General features: G+C 37.7%; 1 protein-coding gene across 4 annotated transcripts in view; it reads right to left on the bottom strand.

The window, feature by feature from the left end:
• LOC122309481 (sacsin) overlaps positions 1 to 27,238 on the bottom strand; it is a 70,166-nt gene that overhangs the window by 27,428 nt on the left and 15,500 nt on the right. For all 4 annotated transcript variants that reach the window (XM_043122981.1, XM_043122984.1, XM_043122985.1 and 1 more), the window contains exons 4-5: positions 4,898 to 6,408; positions 4,268 to 4,531 (exon numbers count right to left, since the gene is read on the bottom strand). In XM_043122981.1, coding sequence (XP_042978915.1) covers positions 4,268 to 4,531; positions 4,898 to 6,408 — 1,775 coding nt within the window. The remainder of the gene's footprint in view (positions 1 to 4,267; positions 4,532 to 4,897; positions 6,409 to 27,238) is intronic.

Genomic DNA, 27,238 nt, shown 5'->3' with positions numbered 1-27,238 from the left:
CCTAAGAAATCAAGGGCATTGGATATTAAGGACTAACGCTCTATCAGTCTAGTGCATGCAGTGTATAAGATTATGTCCAAGGTCTTGCTAATCATCTGAGTGAAGCTTTGGAGAAGATTATATAGAAGCCTCCATATACTCTTGTCAGAGGCAGACAAATCTTAGACTCATCATTCATTGCCAATGAATGCTTGGAGATCTGAATAAATCTAATGAATCGAGGGGTTTATGCAAACTAGACATGGAGAAGGCTTATGCTCATGTCAGCTTGGGATTTCTGCATTATTTTCTTAGGAGGCATGGATTCGGGAACAGTGGATTTCTTGGATTACGTATTGTGTCTCCATTATTCAATTCTCTATAATGGTGAATGGCACTCTATTTGGCTTCTTTAATAGCTCACATGGATTGAGGCAAAATGACATTTTCTCCTCTACTATTTGTCATCTTCATCGAAGCTTTTAGTAGATTATTGACAGCGATGGTGGGGGGTGGCTTTGTGAGGGATTTCTAGGGGGAATCCTTTTTTTTTTATAAGTGAATTTCTAGGGGGAATCCTCACCGAGATTTTCTTAACATTCCTCAGTTGTTGTTTGCAGATGATATGTTGATATTCTGCGATGCAGCCCAAAATCAAATCCATATATCAAGGGTACTTCTTCTACGCTTTGAGGCTGTGTTGGGCTTAAAAGTGAACCTTTCTTCTGTTTGGGAAGTTGGGGTTCTTACATAATTCTTCTGTTTATTATACTCGACTAAAACAAGGAACCAAGAAGCAATAAGATGTTATGGAGCACGTCTAAGATAGGGAAATTCGCCATCCGTTCATTCGATAAAGAAAGCTTGCTGGGGGAACTCAGAAGATTCTTTTTCAACACACTTCTCTGGGCAATATATTTTGATTTTAATGGTCTTGGGGCATGTTTGGCAAACATGAACCACTCCCAAAATTCCCAAGATTTCTCATAACTTCATTCCCAAACATCACTCAAACACAAAACACTTTTCAATTTCAATTTTTCAATTTTTTCATCTAATCATTACTTAAACACAAAAATCAATACAACTTTTACAAACTTCAAAACAAAGAAAAAAATATTAAAAAACTACATTCAAACAATTTTTTAACTTTATCTATCACTTTCACAAACTCCGATACAATACTTGTTTTAAAAAATATTTTTATTCAACTTTTTGTGTCTCATTTTCCAAAACCCAATAAAAAATCTTTACTCAAACTATTTTAATACTATTCACAAAATTTTGAGATACTTTAAGCATCCAACATGCCCTTAATGTTCATGATTTCCGTGCATCCATTTCTTCTTCACAACTAGGTGTTTTCCCTTGTATGCATCTAGTGTCCTTGGCTACGCCTACTAATATTAACAAATTTTCACTGAACATAAGAAATAAATAAAAAGCATAAGACACAGCCCAAGCCCCTTAGAAGAAAAAAAATTAATTTCTCAAAATGGAAAGAAAACAACAAAAACACATGCATTTGTTACACAGCCATACAAACAAAAAGCCATTTAGCAAAAAAGCTACAGGTTGTACAGTGGAGGCTTTGTACAGTCATAAGTCAAACCATGACACTCCCTCTAAAGCACCACATCAGACACAACAGGACGACATTCCAAGTCACACAAGTTTTATCCTCCAAGCCACCCAATCAAGTCTGCTAACTTGTCTACAACTGATCACACAACACCCACCAAGTACTAAACACCGCAGCACCTGAGCAGCACGATAATGGATTGAAAATAGGATTTAGTGTTTCAGTGCCATAAAAAACATACAAATCCCAGGTGTTGAACGCCCACTAACTTTTCCAGATTAACGTGAATCTATTCAACCATTTATTATCTCATAGGCGTTCGTTATTTCATATATAAAGCGGTAAAATACTACAACCTTCCCTTTATTTTGTTGAACAAATCCTAATCTATTGTAAACCATTTACTTATTTTAAAAAAATAAAAAAATAAAAAAAATTATTCTAAACCATTCTTTTCTTTTTATTGGCACCGGGTGTTTGAGAACAAAGTCTCGATTAATCTCGGGGGGTGCATAGGCCCTCAACAAGGAATTTCCCGCAAATACACCTCGGGTAATTCAATGGAATTTTTGTACAACTCACATAATTCAACTTAAATTCTTTGAAGTCATCAAATGTTTTGGCACACGGGCATACTTCGCGCTAAGTCTAGAAATCCTAGCACCTTAGTCAGAAGCTTGCCAATCGAATAGGATTCCTAGACCTGCAGTGTAAAACACATTTAAGCGACTTCCTCAGTCCTCTATGTTTAGCTACTTCATTAACCAAGAAGTAATGTGCATGGTGAAGATATGTAGAGTGCTGTAAATCTAATAGTTGAAGAGCATTTTTTCAGTAGCTCTACTGCTTTGCGAGGAAATATATATCCTGCTTAGTGAAATGCCATGCACCAGTTTCTAACTCTTTATTTTGGATTTGAAGCTGAAGAATGTACTTTGGCCAGCTGTGGTGCTTTTGGGGCGGATGCACTTTTGCCAGATTCCATAGACCCCTTTTGTACTGAGATTCAACAGAAGCCTGGAATCCAAAGATGAGATGCTTCTTGTTCTAACTAACGCGTGGTGCCTCAACCACCAAGGATGGTGGCTCAATGGTTCTTAGGTTACTCCTGAGCGGTTTGTCATACACTAGATCCTAGGCTCAAATTCAAATATTGATTCACCTTAGACTATTAGTATTAGCCGCCTAAGGATTCAATGAATTCCCTAATGGGGCTGGGGTCTAGGTATGACAAACTCAACTTGAGGTCAAGCCTGCGGCATCCCACCATCTAAGCCACTCCAGTCATATGGTGCTACAATGGTCACGCACAAGTAGGGAAGCCACCGCCGATTGCCCCCTCCTATCCTTTTTGCCTCACCAAAAAAAGGTGTGGTGCCTCACTTATCCATCTTTATCTCTTTCTGTTAGCCTATTTTCCAATAGACAAATCCTAGTGCCAGCCCATGAGAAATATTACCAAAAATAGCCAAAAGAGCTCCAACAATGTCCACCATCCTTTAGTTTGCTTTCAGGGGATCGACTGTAATTTGGTTCAAGATAGGAAATCAAGAACCAACACGCCAACCATCCAGAAAAAGGGTACCACTCAAACATAAAACTAAATAAGCTTGTATTGTTTGCCCTGTGCCTTTATCAGGACCAAAATATAGTACTTGCTAGCAACGTGTTCCTTGGCATAGTTCAACCTTTTTAGTTCCATGATAGTTGAATATAAACTGCTTCAAAACCCTTTGAAAATTCAGTTTAGAAAGATCAAATATATAAACAATCAGGATTTCAGCTTTCTATATTGTTTAATTGCAAGCAACTTTAAAGACAGCTCAAGAACAATAGAGGACCTCAAGGCTTTTTCTTCAATACACTTTACTATTGGATGGTTGCTCATTTATTTTTCTATTGCTTTAGACTCTAGGCTTTTCTGGTTTTCTTTTCTTTTCTACTCGGGATCTGAGGTAGACTCCCAGTGTACTTGTTCTCTTGCTCTCACCATGTCCACCAACAATTAGTTATTCTTAACAATCTCAAAATTCAAGTGGTCCCAGAACAATTCTCAAAAAATTCTTTGATTACCCATTTCAGATTTGCTTCCAGCAATTAACACTCAGAATATTGCTTGAGAGAAACACCCTTCGCAAGTGTTTCTGACTAAAATCCTTTTTTTGAGAAAAAAAACTCAAAATAAGAAATGAATACTAAAATCCTGTCACTAACAAACCAAACTATAGCCTCATGCCTTAAATTTTATCTATTTCTCCTGCCTCAGCTGAACATATTAGACAAAATAATGTCACTACAGGCAAATTTATAAGAAATTTCGGTGAAAATGCCACATCAGAAATCTATAGTTGCATCTGGTGGCAGGAAATGCATTCTTCCTATTCTTTGGAAATCTACAAGCTTTTGTGGTCACAAATCAGCAAGCCTACACACTCAAAAGCACACAAAATATAAATGGACAGAGACAAGTTCGTTAAGAAGTTCTATCTGGCATCAGAAAAGCCGGCTCCTCCAAGATTCTCGAAAGTGCTGTTCCCACTGAAGCTATATATCACAATATACAGTTAAGTACAACCACAACAATTTCACTAGGAGCAAATGCAGAATATTGAGAACAAGGAGGCCTTGCCAGGTCAACTATGAAGGAAGCAATATGGTGGGAAAGAAGTGAATCCCTGGTACCTTGAATAGCGTTCAGCAACATACCTGTCAGTGAAAACATTTTTGCTGTGGGAGCACAAGTTGAAGGTACAGCTAGCACTAGACCCTGAGGATCAAACATGTAGAAATAGCCACCAGAAACAACAGAAAGGAGGTCGCAGACAAAATAACAGCTAAGCAGTCCCAAACCATAATTAAGAGTATTGCCTCGTACTCTCCATGGAGGGAGAAGCTGGAGGCTACTTACTTCCTCTCTACTCAAGCTGACCCCTTCCAAAATGGCTACTAGGGCAGGCCCTTGAAATTCACCTGTACAATTAAACAAACAAGATTAAGAATAATGCTCCAATTTATGATAAGGCTAAAAAAAGGCCCCCACCTAACTAATAATACTAATTTGAAACATACAAGACTTGTGCGAGACAATGACTTCAGAAGTAAAACCACCTTTATTCCCATGAGTTGCACAAGGGTTCTAGCATGATAGGATATTTTATAAACTGATGTGCGCTTTCTCCTTTGCCAATCTGATGTGGCTATAATTACAGCAGCAGCCAAAACTACAGATTTATTTTCATGCCAAAAACTTATAGGTATGTCGCTATTTTTAAGCAACCATTCCTAGATCATTAACACATTTTAAGCACAAACAACCTTCAGACTTTGTATTGTTACCTAGATTGTGCTGCAGCAAAGATTGGCGAGGATGCTCCCTCTTGTCAAAGATTAGGTGTAGCTTCTTGGTCTTGCAGCAATCTGCCAACTCAAGAAGGTCAAACAACATGAAGTCGTTGTTCCCATACAATGCTAAAAGCTCATTTATTCTACCATGCTCCATGCATGGTAAATCTTTAGTCATTTCTTCATCAACCAACGAGAGGCAGCGAAGCGACTGTACGCCCAACCTGTTAGCCAGATCATTGCTGATTGTTGGATGTGTAAAATGTTTCGCACGAAGAGTATGGTTTTCCATCCATGGTGCATCATTGTACACAAGATCCTGCACTCGTATCAGAACTCCAGAAGAATCAGGGATTAAGAGTGGAGTCTCAGATACCCCAAACAACGGTTTGTCTGAGCAACAGTCTGCAAGAGCTTCAAGGACACAGTGGACAAAACTTAAATGATCTGTGGACAGTGGGGACCCTTTCACATCATTATGCAAGCGCTGTAGTACGCTATAATAATCCCAAACATCAAAACTAAGTCTGACACCTAATTCCAAAAGCAAAACCCTAAATGCCGATAATTCAGATGGAACAACATACAAATAAGGAGAGAATTTCACGGGAGAATCAAATGCAAGTGCAGTTGGAGAAACAAAATCATCCCCAATCCAAACCCAGGAAACACCACTTAAAGCTGATTTTAGCACCATCAAATCCTCAGAACCAATATATTCTTGCAATCTCAAGTAAAGTGATGGCATTCCCTTTTGCAGAGCAGCATCCAATTCAGGTTCCACCACAGACTGTAACTTAAGCTGCCCATAGAACTTGGACAGCTCAATTAACTGTGTGGATAAAACATCTATGGTTGGGGAATCCATCCAACCAAGCTTTTGTTGCAGGTGTGTTGAGTAGCATTCGCCATCAAGTATATGCATTGAACACGACACCATCCACATCTGTGTTTTAGGTCTCACTGTGATTGGGGCCGCTACTTGATTACTAGATTTTAACCATGGGAGTCCCTGTAAAGGTGGATCAGCAGAAATAGGACACCAAGCAATAGTCTTAATTTCAGACCAAAATTCTTCTTCCAGTTTATCCTCAATCATGATGCCAACAAATAAACTAGTGTCAAGATCATCTATACAATGGTTCTCTTCTCTCTTGTAAGAATCAACATGCGTAGAATTACCGTCCACTAGACTTTTTTCATTACATAAGATGGAATCCTCCAATTCATCACAATTTCCAGCCCCATCAGTCGAGAGCTTTAATGACAGAGCATCTAAACAGACAAGCAACTTCCTCCCATAACTCTGTGTCTCTGAGTCCCTAGCATCTTGCAGTAGAGAAACCGTCCTAGCACAATCAAGCAAACCAGCAAAGCCTATTGTTCTTCTAAGTCCAAGGCTTACTAAAGTTTCCAAAGTTTCCATATCTGAGAATCTATCAGAAGGGAAGAAAACTTCACTGTGCAACATCTCTCGTAGCCCAGGAACACGAGGATCATAAAGCCTGCAAAATTACCAGAGTTACAAATACATTCACATTGAATGCTTTCATGATGCTAATATAATAAGGGTAGGTGCCTAATTGGGTTTAATTGTGCAAATTATCATGTTCTCAATTGCAAACATTATTAGCACCCCAAATTATGAGCAAGAACAGCAACCCAAAACAGTCTAATGAACCAGATGAGAGAAAAGTAAAAATGGAAATATGGTTCCCATGTTGAATTATAAATGTAATGTTAAATTTCCCTTACTAAGAAAAATGACATCATAATCTTATGCACATTCATAAATATCAGGTAAGACTTATAAAAAATAAATAAATATCAAGTAAGAAATAAAGTCTCTTATAGGCATGTAGATACAGCAAGAGTGGGGAAACCAAACATCATGAAGCTACAACAGATCACCTTCCACGGCACGCGTTAGGACAAAAACATAGAAAATAATAAGGGGGCTTGCATTAAGGGTTGCATGACCCATGCCTACTAAAAAATAAATAAATACAACAAAAATCAATGTCAAATAACCTAAAAAGCCGCATATCATCTTACTTGTATAAAAAACGAATGATATATAAAAGACACGTCATCTTGGCCCTTAAAAAGCAAAACAAAAAACTAGGATTTAGCACTGAGCAAAAAGGGTACCACCCAAATACACATGAAGTATATAAGAGACACTTAAACCAGAAAAATAAAAGTAAAAAGATGAAGTTCTGAAAACTAAAAATTAGAAAACACGTGCCACCATCTAGCAGTAAAGAGATTGAAAATAAAGGCTTAAGAGCCTCTGCTACCTTAATGCCATCTTAAAAACTTCAATTTCTCTCTCCAAATGTACCACATTAAAAAAGTTGCAATCATTTTCCACAAGGCTTAACTATGATGAATGCCAAACCAACCTTTCCAATACACAGAGATCCGCACCACATTGAGGCAGAACTCAATATCCAAAAAAATAGCATCACGAGGCACTACATACCTCGCAATGAAGCAAAAGATGATAAAATTTTCCTCAATCCTCTTACACATACAACATTAATCTATCACTATAACATGCTACTTTTTTTTAAGTTAACAAAAGGTAAGAATCTCTCATTAGGCAACCCACCCAGCAAAGAAACTACTCTAAAAAAGTAGCCTTACTCCGCTATATATTCTACCATGGATGTGGTTATTACTAATGAATGTCTAGACAGTTGAATGAGGAGGGTGTTCCTGGTGTTCTTTGTAAGCTTAAATATGGAAAAGGCATTTGATCATGTGAATCAGGACTTCCATTTCTACATGCTTGGGAGCTGCGATTTTGGGGAAAGATAGTGTTCGTGGATTAGGCATTGTGTTTCTACTGCCCAATTATCGGTGTTGATTAATGGTAGCCCTGCTGGTTTTTCCCATAGCTCGTGGTTTGAGGAGGCATTGGGTCAAATGGTGGAGGCCGCTATGGTGCAGAGGGGTGGTCATTTAGATTTCTCCGTTGGTAATGCTATTATTGGGTCTATTACATTCAAGGCTCAAAAAAACGATTCAATTCAAACCGATTCAGCTGATTCAAATTGAATTGATCAGAAACCAAACCGATTTTAGTGAGTCTTTTGAATCGTTCACTAAACCACTTCAATCAACCGATGTAGGGCAATTCTAGCCGATTCCAACCGATTCAAAACTGTATTTATTTTTAAGTTGTCTAACAACTAAATTTCTTTTTAATTTCTTGTACAAAAATATGATAAAACTAAACATATATTAACTTCTTCATATTCAATAGGAATCACAGAAAAATTAAAAGATAAAATATGTAGTAAATTATTTTCTTTAGTTTTTTTTATAAGAAGATGAAAATTTTATTGATACAAATGAAGTAAGCGAAACCCGTGTACAGAAGAAGTATACAAAAGAACACCTAAATACAATCTAGGAACCATAAATTAAAACAGAAAATCATGAACACTATTTCTGCTAAGCACATTGGCCTAAACCATAGCAATAATGTGTGTACAAAAAAGTTCTAAGTTCCTCCATTGTAAGCTTCCTATCTTCAAAGTACCAAGCATTCCTTTCCATCCAAATAGACCACATAATGCACAAAGGAATCATCTTCCAAACTGCCACCACTTGGGGACAGCCTTCAGTCTCCTTCCAACAAGCTATTAAATCCACCGCCCTCAACAAGCTATTAAACCCACCACCCTCAAAGGCATAACCCAAGCCACACCAACTCTTCTAAATATCTCATCCCACATCACTCTTGTCACCTCACAATGCAATAATAAGTGATCCACTGATTCTCCATTCTTCTTGCACAGATAACACTAATCCATAACAATGAGACCCCACTTCCACAAATTGTCCGTGGTCAAAATCTTCCCATGAGAGGCGGTCCATACAAAAAAAACTACTTTGGAAGGCACATGAGACCTCCAAATACTCTTCCACAAGAAAGGAACATTACCATGTGATGATAACGTCTTGAATATGATCTCATTGTAGACTGCATGCTCCCGTTAGGCCTCTACTACATCCTATCCCCATGTGCCGTCAGACCTCCTGTGGACTATATCAATGTGCCATTGGGGGAGGTTTTTTGTCTGGATTTTCGGTGGGAAATGGGATTAATGGTTCTATCATAATTTCCCATCTCCTTTTTGCAAATGATACTCTTATTTTTTGTGAGGCGGACCATGGCCAGATTCAAGCTTTAAGGGCACTTTTGTTATGCTTTGAAGCAGTGTCAAGTCTCAAGGTGAACCTTGGTAAGTTTGAGATGGTTCCAATGGGTGTGGTGCCCAAGTATCAACAGCTTGGCAAGTTTCTTGGGTTGTAAAGTGGCTTCCTGGCCTATGAAATATTTGGGTCATCCATTGGGGGCGACATTTAAGGCTAGAGCCATTTCGGATAGGGTTGTTGAGAAAGTAGAGAAAAGGTTGGCTGGTTGGAAACAGATGTATTTATCGAAATGAGGTAGACTCACATTAATTAAGAATACTTTATCAAACCTCCCCACTTATTTTTTATCTTTATTTCCTTTGCCTGCAGGGATGGTTAACAAGGTTAAGAAGTTATCTCAAGCTTTAACCAAAGAGCCCCATATTTTTGTCACCACAAAGTCTCCTCCATCAACAACACCCTCTCCAGCTCAATCACAGCCTAACTTTTCCTCAACAATACCTCCTCAGAGTTATCTCCCATCACCTCCCTACCCTCCAAAACTTGCTGCTCCTCCAAAAGGGAAGTCTTTTAATTGTCAACATTCCCAAATTCCACTTCTTTAAATTATGCTTCAAAGCCTTGAGTTTACCAGCAAGAATGAAACTAGCAGTGCCCGTGAACTGATAAGAAGACCACCAAGATCCAACCTTATCTACAAAGCCATCAGCAACTAACCACATATTTTCAAACTTGAAATACCGGCATCCCCCATGAATACCTCCACAATCCAGCAGAATAGGAAAGTGATCCAAGTAAACTCAAGGCAAACTTCTAGCACAACTCCAGAAAGTGAGCCTCCCACGATGGAGAGACGAGACACCTATCCAATCACAACTAACCCCAACTATTAGACCAATTGAACTCACCCCCAACAAGAGGAAGGTCCATGAGATCCAAATCAAAGATGAACTCCGAGAACTCTTCCATAGCCAAGGAAGTTCGATGTTCCCTGATCACTCACTAGGAAAGCGGGTAATATAAACCCCACACATACACTATGGCACGTCCCATAGATAATATAAACCCACCAGCTCCTCCCACAACATTCTCTATCACTATCCATATTTGGCCCATAAGTGCCTACATAAGCGTACTCCCACCCATCCTCAACATTTCTAAAAAATCTAGCAACTGAGAAATTCCCAATACACTCCTCAATCGACTCCACTACTCTTCTATCCCACATTAAAAGAACACCACCTCAAGCTCCTAGGGAAGACAAATAGGACCAACCCGCAAAAGGACACCCCCAGAGACTACGAATGATGCTTCTATCAACAACACGTAACTTTGTTTCTTAAAAACACACAATATCAATCTTCCAAGTCTGCAATAAAGATTTTATGTGAAGACACAACTTCATATATTTGCAGCTTTTTTTAAGGCTAAACCCTCTGTCACCCTTCACCTAAGGCACTGACCGGCATCACCCTTCTCCTAAGACACCCCACCACCACCACAAACAAGGTCAATGGACTCCGACATCTCCTGAGGGCACTTTCGGCATCGGTCCTCCCTTTGGCAACTTGGAATTTCTCATATTTCTTAGAGACATTGAGGAAATTTCTCGGAGGCATCGTCATTGGTGGTATCTGTGCCTCCTCGACACAGACAAGACTAACAGGCTCCGACAACTCCTCTATGGGCACTCCAACGTGGGTCCTCCCTCTAGCAACAAGATTCAAAATCGTCAAGTAGATCTCTCGGACTGTCGTCTGTCGGATCTGTGCCTCCACCACCACAGACAATACCATCGGACTCTGGCGACTCCTCTGAGGGCACTCCGAAGTCAGTCCTCCATCCGGCGATCAGATTTTCTCAGAAAACCACTCCTTTGAATTTGCCAACGCAGACCTACATCAGATTTGCATGTTTTAGGAGATGATGCCGGAGATGACGAAGTGAGAGGAAGCTTGACGTTTTGGGAGATGATTGTGTGATTTAGGACTAGAGGATGATGATGCGCAATGCGGATTCATTTCAGATGGAAGGTGAGAGGTGGTTGAAGGTGGAATAAAAAACTTTCGTTTTTACGAAAGAGGAAGGAAATAACTTTCACGACTCTGAACGTAGTAAAAGGATAGCTAAGTTCATGTGCCTATGTGGGACCGCAACTTTATGGGTTGGTAAGGGGATAGATGATTGTTTAGAACTCATTTGTCATGATGGATTCTTCAGGGAGTTAAGGATGGGTAATGGAGTTCTCATCATTCAACATCATATTAACGCAAAGGGCAGTTTTTTGCAACTTTCAAGATTCCAAAATGGAAGGAAAGGTTTGTTGGTGATCCCTGAAGGCGCAAATAGCATCGGATGGAAAGGTTTTCTGAATTCCATTCGAAGCATCACTACGTCCAAAGCCGTTGTTATGAAGCATGCAAGCAGAGAATCAACATATTGCAGGGCTTTCATATGGAGGATGTTAAGGCCAATTTAAAGCACTACTCACTGCAATAGAGACGGGCCACTCGCTTGAAACAAAATCAAGTTTTCAGAAAATCAAGGAGTTAAAGCATCTTTCTTGGGCAATCAACTACGATGCCAAGGAAGGTAGCTCAAGTCGAGGGAAGACGAAAGGGAGGGCATTATGAAGATGTCCTTGTAGAGGGAGTTGCGGGTGGAGTATTAGTCTTATGGGGGGTTGGGGTTTGGGAGGTGTGTTCTATTCCAATTTGGGCTTGATATATTTTGAATATATTTCTAATTTTCATGGGCTTTTTGGGTCATTTGAGGCTAGCTAGTCTGGACTAGGTGTTTTCTTGTATATGTCCAGGGTACTTGGTTACTCCTATTAATATATATATGTTGTAAACCATCTTGTATTGTATGACCACATTTAGCCGTCGTAATTGACCAAGTCATAGTCGTCAATTAAGACTTGTGTAACCCTATATATATGGGTCTATTGATATTATATCATGCGGATCAATATGGAATAAGAATTCTCTCCCTCTCATTTTCTCTCTGTCTCAGAACCTCTCTCTCTTTGTGATACATATGGACTCGTAGTCCAAACACCTAAAAAGGTGATGATTGTTGAATATCAGTTGATACTTATATAAACAATATAAAATGCCTGAAGCTTTTAATCTGAAAATGTGATATAGAAATCACAAGTCGGTTTCTCAAAGAAACAATATTGATATGCTTTTAAAGTGGTTGAAATTATATTGAGGTTTTTTTATTAGCTTGAAAGTTATCGAGAGTTTGGATATGCATGATTAACTGCATATTTATATAGATCATTGGATCTTGACATATATATGAAAATCCCTAAAGGATAGAAAATGTCTGAAACTTCTAATCTGAATACATCTAAAAATATGTATTCTATCAAGTTTCAAAAATTCTTATACGATCTAAAACAATCCAAACGCACGCGGAACAAGCTATTATTACAGTTTATATAAATGATTTAAATGGCATTGAGGCGCTAGAAGAGCTCATGAAAACTGCACATATTTGATATATAAATCTGAAACCCTTGCGGTTTCAAGGGGGAGATAAATGATATTATCAGTTCTGAAATACCATCTCTTAAATGCAATTAGTATTTTAGATTCATATTACGATTTTGTAAGAAGTGTGCATTATTAAAAGTAAAAATAAAATAATGCACACAGAACATCTATCAGAAGATAGAAACACAAATATGAATATTTGTGAAATATTATTTTATTATATCGAAGAAAAATTATAGAAATTTGAGGCATTTCACCTCATTCTTTAAATGCTAATGTTCTTCAAGAATCTACACGACATCCTTATCTAAAAGAGTAGGCAATCGAAAAGAAGATTTAAGCAAAGATTTTAAATTTCTATTCTCTTGCTTTATTGCTCCTATCTTCATGTTGGACTCCAGAATAAGTCGCTGAATGATAGCAATATTTTCGTGGAGTTTGTCAACTCCACAAGTTTTAGATTGCAGTCGCTGAGAAAATGCAACAACGGATGATGAGTATCAGGTATCGAGACTCACAAGCTCGTAGATAGCTTCATTATCTGACTTATTAGTAAGATCATTATTGTATTGCATATAGCACTGATGTAGAAATAGGAACAGCTGATGAACGAGGTGCAGAATATCTCATATATTGGCCATGAGAAGATTGTTGAGCAAGTGCAGAGTAAGAATGCAGTATAATTACAGAAAAGTAAAGAAGATGAGATGCAAATGAAGATGAGCTGAATATCTCTTTTATAGAGAAAATTATAACTAAGCACCTCTATTGCTTCACAGCATCTCTCGTGAAGCATCTCTTTACAAGAGACAAAAAGATGTAGTATCATAGCTCTGCGGCGCCTGACAGCTACAGAAGAGTTGAAAAAGCCTGCGATGCTCATCTGATCTAAAAAGCTGGCCACCGTTTTTGTTGAAAAAGGAGGTTAGCGGTTTAATATTGATGAATTCTTCAATAACTGTGTTTTTTACAAGAACTCCAGAAGAGCACAACTCCAGAAGAGTAGTGAATTTAATATTAAAATGATCTTGAATCAATATGGTGAATTTCACTATAAAGTCTTGAAACACTTTTATATGGACAAAACTTGTATAAAAATAAATAAAACTTGTATATAAATTATGTGAATAAAAATTGACCACAGATATAATTAAAATGTAAATTATGAAAATTTTAATTCACCATAAATATAACTTGAGATGTAAACTATGTGAATAAATATAGAATTTATCAAGTAATAATAATGAATATAATCATTAATATTCACCTTAAGGATTGCAAATAATATATTGAAAAATTTACTTGAAATAGAAGACTACTACCTTCAGTATCACTAGAACTTTCGTGCACTTTAAAAATTAGTAAGATCGAAAAAGGTCACAGTATATAGCTCCTGTCAGAAAACTAATAGAAACTATTAGTCAAACATGGCATGTCAACCACCTAAAAAAATTAATGGAAACCATTAGTCAGATGCCAATTATATAAAAAAAATTGTCATTGAACTCATCTTTCATCTCCTCAAGGTCGTATTTGGTGTAAAGAGGAAGGCTCCATGTAATAATACCAAAAGCAAGTGGGCTCCATGTAATCATACCAAAAGCAAGTGCTCCATGTGATAATACCAAAGCCGTAGTTGTTGTACAAAAGAAGGCTCCATGTGATAATGCCAAAAGTAAGTGGGCTCCATGTAATGATACCAAAAAACATAGGCTGCAAAACAACTGTCTCAGTTTGTTTTACCTGCTCCTTTTTCAAACTTCCCCAAGAAACACTTCCTTTAGTGGCTTTTCTTGTTCTTTAGTGAAAATGAATACACCCATTAAAGAGCGTAAGCTCATAAAACATGTAGCCTTTTGAGGCCTTTATGGAAGTCATAATAGGCGGCTTCTTTGGCATTATTTGGACGGGACCGGACTAATTGATCATAGACTTCGCAGAGTTAGACCCGCGCGTGTCACACGTGAAAACCCAATTAGCGGCTGAGTGGAGTTTGGTGTTGAAAACTAACACCGAGCCCGACAAATGAAAGAAGATGACGTCATTTCTCAAGTCTTTAGTTTTGTCCTTGTACCCAGCTAGACGATCAGAATTATTGTAAGCAGTGATCTCACTGTAGCCACCTGGGCGATCGCCGAAGTAAGCATTGATCTCTTTGAAGCCTACATCGGGCACTTCATGGAGGCATAGATCCTGGAGGCCTACCCACAAACAGCCCCTTCGCTGACCGAGTTAAAGTCACAGCAGCAACAGCAACATCGAGGTACGAGTTCTCCTCTCTAATCCCCAGGATCTGGCTGTGTACATACTCCACAGCTAAAGCCGGAGTGGCCGAAACTGAGTAATCATTCGGCCGACGATAAGCATCCAGACGGCTTGGGCAAAGCCATTGAGGATGGCACCCACGCAAAAGAGCAGGCCACCCAAGAGCATGGACAACCTGCGACCGAATTTACGTGTCACAGTGGACACCACGATGGATGAAAGTAGAGCAGCCAAATACAGGGACGACGTGAACATTGTCAGCGTCTCACTGTCATATTGGCAGTATTGGTTGGTGGATGATTCCTGAAGCGGAGTTGTTGGACCACGAGGCCGCAACGATCTGGTCGACGCCAATGTTGCTGCAGTTCCCGCGGGCCTTGGTGCTAAGCTGGCTTTCGAAGTTTGGGAATCGAAAGATCAGGGAGAGGCCGCCGTGGAACGATATCGTTCCGCGCGACAAGTAGAGCCTGCCGCTCGGCTTCTTGTCCCCTCGTCAAATATTCGGCGCGCCACAGAAGTCGGGTTCCGAATGAAACTCGAATGAGGGAAAAATCCTAGAACTCGTACCTCGATGTTTCTGTTGCTGTTGTGACTTCAACTCGGTCAGCGAAGGGGCTGTTTGTGGGTAGGCCTCCAGGATCTGTGCCTCCACGAAGTGCCCGATGTAGGCTTCAACAAGATCAATGCTTACTCTGGCAATCGCCCAGGTGGCTATAGTGAGACCACTGCTTACAATGATTCTGATCGTCCTGCTGGGTACAAGGACAAAACTAAAGACTTGAGAAATGACGTGTGGGATGACGTCATCTTCTCTCATCTGTCGGTCTCGGTGTTAGTTTTCAACACCAAACTCCACTCAGCCGCTAATTGGGTTTTCACGTGTGACGCGCTGGTCTAGCTCTGCAAAGTCTATGATCAATTAGTCCGGTCCCGTCCAAACAATGCCAAAGAAGCCGCCTATTATGACTTCCATAAAGGTCTCAAAAGGCTACATGTTTTATGAGCTTACGCGCTTTAATGGGTGTATTCATTTTCACTAAAGAACAAGAAAAGCCACTAAAGGAAGCTTTTCTTGGGGAAGTTTGAAAAAGGAGCAGGTAAAACAAGCTGAGACAGCTGTTTTGCAGCCTATATGTTTTGGTATCATTACATGGAGCCCACTTACTTTTGGCATTATCACATGGAGCCTTCCTTTGTACACCAACTACGGCTTTGGTATTATCACATGGACCACTTGCTTTCGGTATTCTCACATGGACCACTTGCTTTTTGTATTATTACATGGAGCCCACTTGCTTTTGGTGGTTGACATGCTATGTTTGACTAATAGTTTCTATTAGTTTTCTGACAGGAGCAATATAGCATGACCTTTTTCGATCTTACTAATTTTTAAAGTGCACGAAAGTTCTAGTGATACTGAAGATAGTAGTCTTCTATTTCAAGTAAGTTTTTCAATATATTATTTGCAATCCTTAAGGTGAATATTAATGATTATATTCATTATTATTACTTGATAAATTCTGTATTTATTCACATAGTTTACATCTCAAGTTATATTTATGGTGAATTAAAATTTTCATGATTTACATTTCAATTATATCTGTGGTCAATTTTTATTCACATAATGTATATACAAGTTTTATTTATTTTTATACTTATTATGCATTATTGATTATATGTTTAAAATAAATGTCTCGAATGTGCTCCTGAAGTAGCAATATCGTGTGCTCCTGATGTAGCAATATCGAGTGCTACCAGCTTTCGAGCCAGAAGTTTGTATTGAAAAATCTACCAGTTTTCTCTTTGAGATGATATTATACAATTATTGAATAAAAAATTATGATGCATCAATAGTGATATGATTCAAAATATTTGTATCTTTTCATGATTATCTTGATCATCCAAAATCAATTACGATAAGTCGAATAAATTTTTATATGGACATCCATAAAAGAACCAGAAGATTCTTTTACTATAAAGTCTTACCACCAGGAGTGGAAAGAAAAATTTGCTAGAAGCAAATAAGATGAAATAATTCGACATTATCTTGATTATCATATGTGAACTGGAAGTTCATATGATAATTAAATTATGGATGCAATAAGATAAAAATGTCTCATATTATAGCTGCTAAAATCCCAGCGAGGATTGAAGACCTTGTAGGATAATTAAGAAATTCAGCAGTCTAATGAACATAAGATATGTCTAAAGGCATATGAGACCTATTGATACAAAAGATAAAGTATCTCAAAAGAGAAAAGCACATAATTTGGTGCTCCTAAAGAGGATATACCCACAAAACAAGCAATAAAGTCCATCCAAATTTATTATATAAAATTCTCCTATATAAACTCTTGAAGAGTATAAATCTCTTGATCAGTGCCTCCTGAAGAGATTTTTCATAAAATGTCTTCCCTTGAAGAGGGACAGATACCTGAAAATAACAAGATCTCGATACATTTCATAAATATTGGAGAAATTATGGATAGAAATAAAATCGTTGTCGACAACGTATTTCCATATAAAATGGCAATTGACATTACCAGAAGTAATGATGAAAGTGAATCTAGAACCGCCGAAAAATACCGACGTAAAAATATTGGCCAAATTTGAAAGAAACAATTCCTGCAGAATTGATCACTAATAAAATATAATGCATATGAACTTGTAGTCCAAACACCTAAAGAGGTGATGTTTGTTGAATATCAGTGGGTATTTATATAAATAAAATAAAAATGTGATATATAAATCACGATTTAGTTACTCGCAGATAATTCCTACAGAGTTGATATCACTAGTAAAATGTGATACATATAGACTAGTAGTCCAAACACCTAAAGCGGTGATGATTATTGAATATCAATGGGTATTTATATAAAAAAAATGAAAATGTGATATATAAATCACGAGTCAGTTTCTCGCAGACAATTCCTGTAAAATTGATATCACTAGTAAAATGTAATATATATGGACTTGAAATCCAAACACCTAAAGAGGTGATGTTTGTTAAATATCAGTGGATATTTATATAAATGATATAAAATGCCTGAAACTTTTAATCTGAAAATGTGATATAGAAATCACAAGTCGGTTTCTCGCAGAAATCACAAGTGTATGAAATTATATTAAGATTTTGATTAGCTTGAAAATTATAGAGAGTTTGGATATGCATGATTAACTACATATTTATATGGATCATTGGATCATGACATATATATAAAAATCTCTGAAGGACAGAAAATGCCTGAAACTTCTAATCTGAATACATCTAGAAATATGTATTCTATTAAGTTTCAAAAATCCTTATATGATCTAAAACAATTTAAACGCAAATGGAAACAAGCTATTATTTCCAGTTTATATATATGATTTAAATGTCATTGAGGCTCCAAAAGAGCTCATAAAAACTGCACATATTTAAAATATAAATCTGAAACCCTTGCGGTTTTAAGGGAGAGATGAATGATATTATTAGTTCTGAAATACCATCTCTTAAATGCAATTAGTATTTCAGATTCATATTACGGTTTTTGTAAGAAGTGTGCATTATTAAAGGAGAAATAAAATAGAGCACACAGAATATCTACCAGAAAATAGAAATACAAATATGAATATTTGTGAAATATTATTTTATTATATCGAAGAAAAATTACAGAAATTTGAGGCATTTCGCCTCATTCTTTAAACGCTCTTGTTCTTCAAGAATCTGCATGGCATCTTATCTAAAAGAGTAGGCAATCAAAAAAAAGATTTAAGCAAGGATTTTAAATTCTTATTCTCTTTTTTTATTACTCCTATCTTCATGTTGGACTCCAGAATAAGTCGCTGAAGGATAGCAATATTCTCGTGGAGTTGATAAAGTTTTAGATTGCAGTCGCTGAGAAAATGCAACAACGGATGATGAGTATCGGGTATCGAGACTCACAAGCTCGTAGATAGGTTCATTATCTGACTTATTAGTCAGATATTATTGTATTGCATTATAGCACCTGTGGTAGAAACAGGAACAGCTAATGAATGAGGTGCAGAATATCTCATATATTGACCATAAGAAGATTGTTGAGAAGATTGTTGAACCATTGCAGAGTAAGAATGCAGTATAATTACAGAAAAGTGAAGAAGATGAGATGCAAATGAAGATGAGCTGAATATCTCTTTTATAGAGAAAATTATGACTAAGCACCTCTATTGCTTCACAGCATCTCTCGTGAAGCATCTCTTTACAAGAGACAAAAAGATGTAACATCATAGCTCTGTGGCGCCTGACAGCTATAGAAGAGTTGAAAAAGCCTGCGATGCTTGTCTGATCTAAAAAGCTGGCCACCGTTTTCGTTGAAAAATGAGGTTTGTGGCTTAATATTGATGAATTCTTCACTAACTGTGTTATTTACAAGAACTCCAGAAGAGCACAACTCCATAAGAGTAGTGAATTTAATATTAAAATGATTTTGAATTAATATAGTGAATTTCACTATAAAGTCTTGAAACACTTTTATATGGACAAAACTCATCCCCTGAGTACCCCAATGGTTGCTTGATAATTTGATGAGCAGAAAAATCCATTTCGTCCTTGTGAAGACGATGGAGAAATTCTTGGTCCTGAAGTACCTTATCTCAGTGCAATTGAAGCCTTGAATATGTGATTATTTTATCAACATAGATCAAGTCCACAATTAGTTGGATATACGGATACAGGTTATCTTTCAGATCCACACAAGAAGATCATTGCAATTCATGAAAAGAAAGATGAAATTAATGTCAAGAAGATACGGTCAAGTAATAATCTGGCAGATTTATTCACTAAAATATTACCAACTGTAACATTTAAGAAGATTGTGCAGAATATTAGAATACGGAGACTTGAAGACCTATTATCATGCACTTTTCAAGGGAAGTAATGTCTTGAAGACTTATGCTGATTGTACTCTTTTTCCTTCGCTAAGGTTTTATCCTACTGGGTTTTCCTTTGCAAGGTTTTAATGAGGCAATCCTAAAGCACTCGACGATACACATGAATACTATACTCTTTTTCCTTCGCCATTGGTTTTTTCCCACAAGGTTTTTCCTTGGCAAGATTTTAACGAGGCATATTCTTTAAATATGATCATACAATGGGAAAGTGTTGGAAACCATCTTGTATTGTATGACCACATTTAGCCGTCGTAGTCGTCAATTAAGACTTTTGTAACCCTATATATATGGGTATATTGATGTTATATCATATGGATCAATATGGAATAAGAATTCTCTCCCTCTCATTTTCTCTCTGTCTTAGAACCTCTCTCTTTGTCTTGGAGGCTCTCTCTCTTTTCAACAATTCACAACAATATAATATTTTTACTTATAAAAAAAATAAATATTTTATGTGAAGGTGCTTGTTTCGATCATTAAGCCCTAGCACATTCCAAGAGAGGATTTCAAGCTTCATGAGCAAATATAGCTCCCCTCTCTTTCTTTAGTTGAACAAATGAATTTAGAGATGAATGAGTACTTTTATTTTACAAGTAAACAATTGTATTAATAGAAGAGGCATAGCCCAAGTACACAAGATGGTATACAAGAGGAAACACCTATATAGGATGAAGAGAAGGAAACAAGAAAATCATGCCAGTCTAAACCATTAAAATCTATAGCTATGGCCCATAGGAATAACGTTCTAACAAAATTATATCTAAGATCCTCAAATGACCGCTCCTTGTCTTCGAACATCCTTTCATTTCACTCTTTTACCATAAGCACCATAGAATGCAAATAGGAACCATCTTCCACATGGCTTTGATTTGTGGAATACTTCCTAAATTCGTCCAACAAGCCAAGAGCACCTCCACTATGGTGGGCATAACCCATGCTAACTTTAATCTCCTGAACACCTCAACCCATATCGCTCTGGCAACATCACAATGCAGTAGAAGATGATCCACAGTTTCACCACTCTTCTTGCACATGTAGCACCAGTCTATTATGATCACCCCACGTCTTTGAAAAATTATCCATTCGTCAAGATCTTTCCCAGTGAAGCTGTCCATGCAAAGAAAATCGCTTTGGGAGGCAGCTTATTACGCTAAATCCTCTTCCATGGAAACTAAGTGTTTGCAATTGTGTGAGAGACTTATAGAATGATTGAACTGAGAATGTACCTTTACCTGCTGGTGCCCACCACAACTTATCATTTCCTTGGATGCTCGGACTCACAAAATACAAAAGTTGAAAGAACTCCTCAAAGCTACCAACTTCTCAGTCTTGAGCCGCCCTGCTAAAGATGATGTTCCACTGTATTTGATCCCAGCTATCACCATAAAATCAACCACTGAAGCTTCTTTCTCACATGCAATCCTGAATACTAAGGGGAATAAATCTTTTAGTGTATTATTTCCACACCATATGTCGCTCAAAAATTTTATTCTAGAACCATCTCCCAACACAAGTCTAGTCTGACAAGAGAACACCTCCCATCCCCGACTAATATGCTTCCAAATCCCCACTCCGTGAGGCCCATTTACCTCTCTACTACACCAGCCCCCCCCCCCCCCGGTTCTCTCTCTCTCTCTCCACACACTTCCATATTTCTAATCAATCGCCAACTTTCATAGAGCTTCTGGTTCTTTGTTATATCGCCACAACCATTTCCCAGGTAATGGCCTATTAAAAATCTTTAGATTTATAATACCCAACCGTCCCAAGGGAAGTGGGGGGACATACCTTAGTCCATTTGACTAGATGGAATTTAAAGTCGTCCCCCATGCCACTCCAAAGGAAGTCCCTGTACAGTTTCTCAATCCGGATCGCCACACTTGCTCAAATTGGGAATAGAGATAAAAAAAAAAAAAAAACTACGTTGGTAGACTAGAGAGAGTACTTCTGATTAAGTGATCCTACCCCCTTTCGACAAATACAGTCTCTTCCAACCAATCAATCTATATTCGATCTTCTCGATCCCTGTATCCCATATTGTTACAATCCTTGAGGCAATCCCCAACGGTAAACCCAAGTAATTCATAGGTAGGGCAGACACCTTGCATCCTAAAGTGTTAGCCAATTTTCTGATATTACAAACATTACCAACTGACACCAATTCTGATTTTTCAAGGTTCACTTTCAAACCCGATGCCACTTCAAAGCAAAATAGGAGTGGCCTTAGTGCCCGCAATTGATTTTGTTCTGCCTCACAGAATATAAGTATATCATTTGCAAATAACAAATGAGAAATATTAATAATACTCCTAGTGGGGTCACCAACCAAGAATCCAGCCATGAAACCATTACAAACCAACACCGAAGTCATTCCACTCAGTGCCTCCATAACAATGACAAAGAGGAGTAGGAAGAATGGATCCCCTTGTCTCAAACCTCAAAAACTATTGAAGAAGCCAATTGGACTACCATTTACTAGCACAGAGAATCTCACTGTTGATATGCATCATCTAATCCACAAGCACCTCTCCCCAAACCCACACCTCCCAAGCAAGTAGAGTAGGAAACCCCAATTAATATGATCATATGCTTTCTCCATATCTAACTTACATAGGATCCCCGAATTACCAGATTTTTGTCTGCTATCTAGACACTCATTGGCAATGAGGACTGAATCTAGGATTTGCCTTCCTTGTACAAATGCGTTTTGGGGTTTTGTTATAATCTTCCTCAACACCTCCCCTAATCGGTTTGCAAGCATCTTAGAAAAGATCTTATACACCCCAGAGTTTCCTTAATCGGTTTGCAAGCACCTTAGGGATAGAGTGTGAAGGTTTTGAGGAGCAATTTATGGCACTGCTTACAGCCATTGAAGCTGGTCATGTTGATCATAAAAAATCAGTTTCTAAAAAACAAAGGGAGCTAAAGAGGCTAACATGGTCTCTTAATTATGAGGGCAGTGCAAGTCGAGAGAGATCTAAATGGAAGGAAATAGCACCTGTTTTATGAGGCCTAAAATTGTTTCTTGGAAATGTCTGAGGGCTTAACAAGGCAAATAAACGTATTTGTATAAAAAATTTGCTTCGTGAATGGAGGGCGGACATCGTATGCTACAAGAAACCAAATTGAAATATGTTACAAGAAGAATTGTTCGAAGTATATGGAGCTGTACATACATGGATTCGGCTTATCTTACAGTTGATGGGGCTTCGGGAGGTGTATTAGTGATGTGGGATAGAAGAGTGGTGGAGAGAATAGAGGACTTTATAGGGGAGTACACAGTGGCATGTTCTTTTGAAAGTGTGGAAGATAGCTTTATGTGGGCCTTTGCTGGTATCTACGGGCCAAACTTGGACATCAATAGAAGTATGTTATAAAAAGGAACTACCTGGAGTACATAGCTGGTGGGAATTACCATGGTGTATAGGTGGTGACTTTAATGTTGTAAGATTTCTAAGTGAACGCTCAGGAGATAGTAGAATGCAACCAGCAATGACAGAATTTATTTTCAACTTGAATCTGGTGGACATCCCTCTCACGGGAGAGGCATTGACGTGGTCAAATAATCATACATGGTCTAAATTAGACAGATTTTTAGTATCCTCAGATTGGGAAGCTCGGTATCTGGAAGTATGTCAAAAGAGGTGGTCTCATCTCTGCTCGGATCATTTTCTTATTTTGCTTGATTGTGGTAGTATCCAAGGAGGGCATTGGTATTTTAAATTCGAAAATATGTGGCTAAACACTGAAGGTTTTATGGACAAGGTTCAGCAATGGTGGTCCTCATATCAGTTTGATGGAACCCCTAGTTTCATTCTTGCAGATAAACTGAAAGCTTTAAAAAATGACTTGAAGATTTGGAACACACAATCTTTTGGCAACATAAGGGAATGAAAGAAGTCCATATTGGAAGAGCTTCAGGAGCTAGAGAGGACACGGGAGGGCCTAGCTCTTGCCTTGGAAGAAATATCTCCAAAGTTAGAGGTGATTGCTGAATTAGAGAGGGTTATTGTGCTGGAAGAGATTTTGTGGCGCCAAAAATCTAGAGCTTTGTGGTTGAAAGAAGGGGATCGAAGTACAAAATTCTTTCATCAAGTGGCCAATTCTCACAAGAGAACCACCACTATAGAGATGCTGAATATAGAGGGTGCAGCATGTACCGAGGCCCCTGTAATTAGAGATCATGTTGTTGGTTTCTTTGAACATTTGCTTACAGAATAAATGGGGTGGCAGCCCAAGTTCGATGGTCTAGCTTGTGATTCTATTGACTCACAGGATGTCTTGAGGTTGGAGAGGCCCTTCGAGGAGATGGAGGTTCATGATGCGGTGAGAAAAATGGCCAACGACAAAGCACTTGGGCCAGATGGATTTTCTATGGGATTCTTCCAAACTTGTTGGGAAGTGGTGAAGGGGGATTTGATGAAAGGTGTTTAAGGAGATGTTCATGGCAGGAAATTTTGAAAAAAGGCTTAACGCCACATTTATATCACTAATTCCTAAGAAGATTGGAGCATCGAATGTCAGAGATGAATGAGCATTTAGTATTAAAGTTGTAGTCATGCATAAAATACTACATTTTCCATGTGCTTATAACTTAATGATCTTTATTTTCTTCATATATGAGGCAAAAAAATGTTACAATTGAGGTTAAACACATAAATTACATGTTTATTGAAACTATTTGGATTCATATCATTCTTATTGAAATTAGTCAATGAATTTATACTTAATACTCTTTTAAACATGATACTAAATGCTTCAATTGCATTATATATGATTTTTAATACTTTTTATGAACATCGAAATAACCGATTTAAAATTGTTATGAATCAATCGGAGATACATTTTTGAGAAATTCTTGGAATTGGGCGTCTGCATTATCCAGGAGTCCAATTCAATTTGTTGAATCACCCGATTCATTGAATCGTTCCTTATCCAATTCCAAACTTGATTCCGATTTTTTAAGCCTAATTTACACTTTCGCATCTTCCATTTGCATATGATACTCTCATATTCTGTGATGCGGATCATGGTCAAATTCAAGCCTTAGGGCTATGTTATTATGTTTTGAAGTTGGATCAAGCCTCAAGGTGAACCTCGGAAAGTCGGAGATGGTTCTAGTGGGGGTGGTGCGTAACATCAATAGTTTGGTATGTTTGTTGGGCTGTAAAATTGCTTCTCTACCCCTGAAGTACTCTGGCCTTCTGTTGGGGGCGCCTTTTAAGGCTAGTGCTATTTGGGATGGGGTTGTTGAGAAAGTTGAGAAAAGGTAGGCTGGTTGAAAGCAGCTTTATTTATCTAAAGGGGGTAGACTTACTCTTGTCAAGAGTACCCTTTCCAATCTCCCCCACTTACTTTCTATCATTGTTTCCATTGCCTGCAGGGGTGGCCAACCAAATTGAGAAGTTGTTTCATGCTTTTTTATTGGGTGGTATGGCATAGGAAACTAAATTTCATCTTGTTTGTTCTCCTATTTCGGTTGGAGGGTTGGTAATTTAAGAATCTTTAATAAAGCTTTATTGGGGAAGTGGCCATAGAAATATCAATCAAAAGGATAGTCGCTTTGGAGGGAGGTCATGGATCGGAAGTATGAAAGTGCTTGGCGGGGTTGTTGTTCTAATGAAGTTCAGGGGGTTTATGGTGTGGATCTTTGAAAGTTCATTAAAAAAGGGCTGGGAGAGTTTTCTTAATCATGTTAGTTATACTATTGGCGAGGGATCTAGGATCCGTTTCTAGTTTGACATTTGGTGTGGTGATTGAGCCCTCAATAGTGCGTTTCCACCTATCTTTCTTTTGGCTTCCAATCAGTTTGCTGCTGCATCTGATTTGCTTTATTATTGTAATGGCTCGATTCAATGGGATATTTGCTTAACTAGAGCTGTTCAGGATTGGGATATTGATGAAGTTTCGGCTTTCTTTAGCTTTTTATACTCTGAGGTTTGGTGGTAATGATAAGGATAGGGCGTTGTGAAAGTCCAAGGGGCGTAAAAAGTTCACCGTTCATTCATACTAGGGAATGATTGGAAAAGTTTTTCATCTCATCCCATCTCATCTCATCCCATTTCATTTCCTTCCCAAACATCATTCAAATACAAACACTTTCAAACAAATCAGTACAACTTTTCCAAACTAATTATTACAATTTTTCCTTACTTTGAAATAAATAAAAAATAATAATAATAATTCAACTTTTTCAAATTCCAAAACAAAATTATATTAAAAAAATTATATTGTAACAATATTTTAATTTTATAATATATTTTATTCAACTTTTTCCTCTCCTCTCTCAAAACCCAATAGATACTTAACTCAAACTATCTTACAACTATTCACAAAATTCTCATATCATCTCATTCCCCAAGCATCCCCTAAGCTGTTGACTTTTCAGAATAGTCCTCTTTTTCCTTGGAAGTGTATTTGGAGGTCTCACGTGGCTTCCAAAATTGCTATTTTCATTTAGACTACCTCTCTTGGGAAAATTTTGACATTGGATAATTTAAGGAAGCAGGATTCATAGTTGTTCTCAAGTAGATGCGGCTTAGAAGATGGTTCCTTCATTTCTTATGCGGTGCATTTGGATGGAAAGGAATGAGCAGTGTTTTAATGACAAGCAGCTTACTTTGGAGCAACTCTGGAATTTCTTTGTGCATTCTTTGTTGTTTTGGTTTTATGTTTTAGTAATTAACAGAGCTTCTGTTCATGATTTTCTAGTGTCGCTATCTGTTTCCTAGAATGAATTTAGGTGTTTTCTATTGTACACTTCCTGTGTACATGGCTTCACCTATACATTCATTTCTAATAAAATTACGTCTTACTTATAAAAAAAAATATACATATTCTTCAATGGAAAAGCAATATAGTTGTTGGGAGACAAAGTATGGTAGGACCAGATTTAGGAAAGATTCCTACTATCTAGAACATTAGGAAGCATGCATAGTAGTGGTTGATTGATGTTAATTGCATAAAAAGACTTGAGGAATTAGAGGATCACCTTCTTCTGCATTGCGAAGTTGCTAGCCTTCTGTGGAACATGGTTCTTAGCCTTTTTAAAATAAATTGGGTTATGTCTTCTCAAGTGGGGAATCTCTTAACATGTTGGAAAGTGGAATTAGGTAGCCATCAATGTGCACTGCTTTGGAGGATGACCATTCCATGCTAATTGTTTGTCTTTGGAAAGAGAGAAATGACTATGGTTTTGGAGATAACAAGAAATCAATGTTGGGGCTCAAATTTTCTATGTTAATACCCTCTTTCTTGGGATTATGGCCCAAATTGTGTTGCTTTTTGTATTTCTTACTTGAAGAAGTTTTAGCAATTTTTCTTCTTACTAGTTAGTATATGTTACAATAAGAGTGCTTTAAATTATTATAAAGGACAATAACTTCATCCTCCCAACTAATGTGAATCCCATTCACTGGGGTATGACAGTAATTGAACTTTATCTTAAGACCCTCTCCATCTCATATCAAATGGACAGGGAAAACTC

The sequence above is a fragment of the Carya illinoinensis genome, chromosome 5 (genome assembly GCF_018687715.1).
Source record: "Carya illinoinensis cultivar Pawnee chromosome 5, C.illinoinensisPawnee_v1, whole genome shotgun sequence".
NCBI lineage: Eukaryota > Viridiplantae > Streptophyta > Magnoliopsida > Fagales > Juglandaceae > Carya > Carya illinoinensis.
The sequence above is the reverse complement of the archived record's forward strand: the minus strand, read 5'-3'. Positions and strand labels throughout refer to the sequence as shown.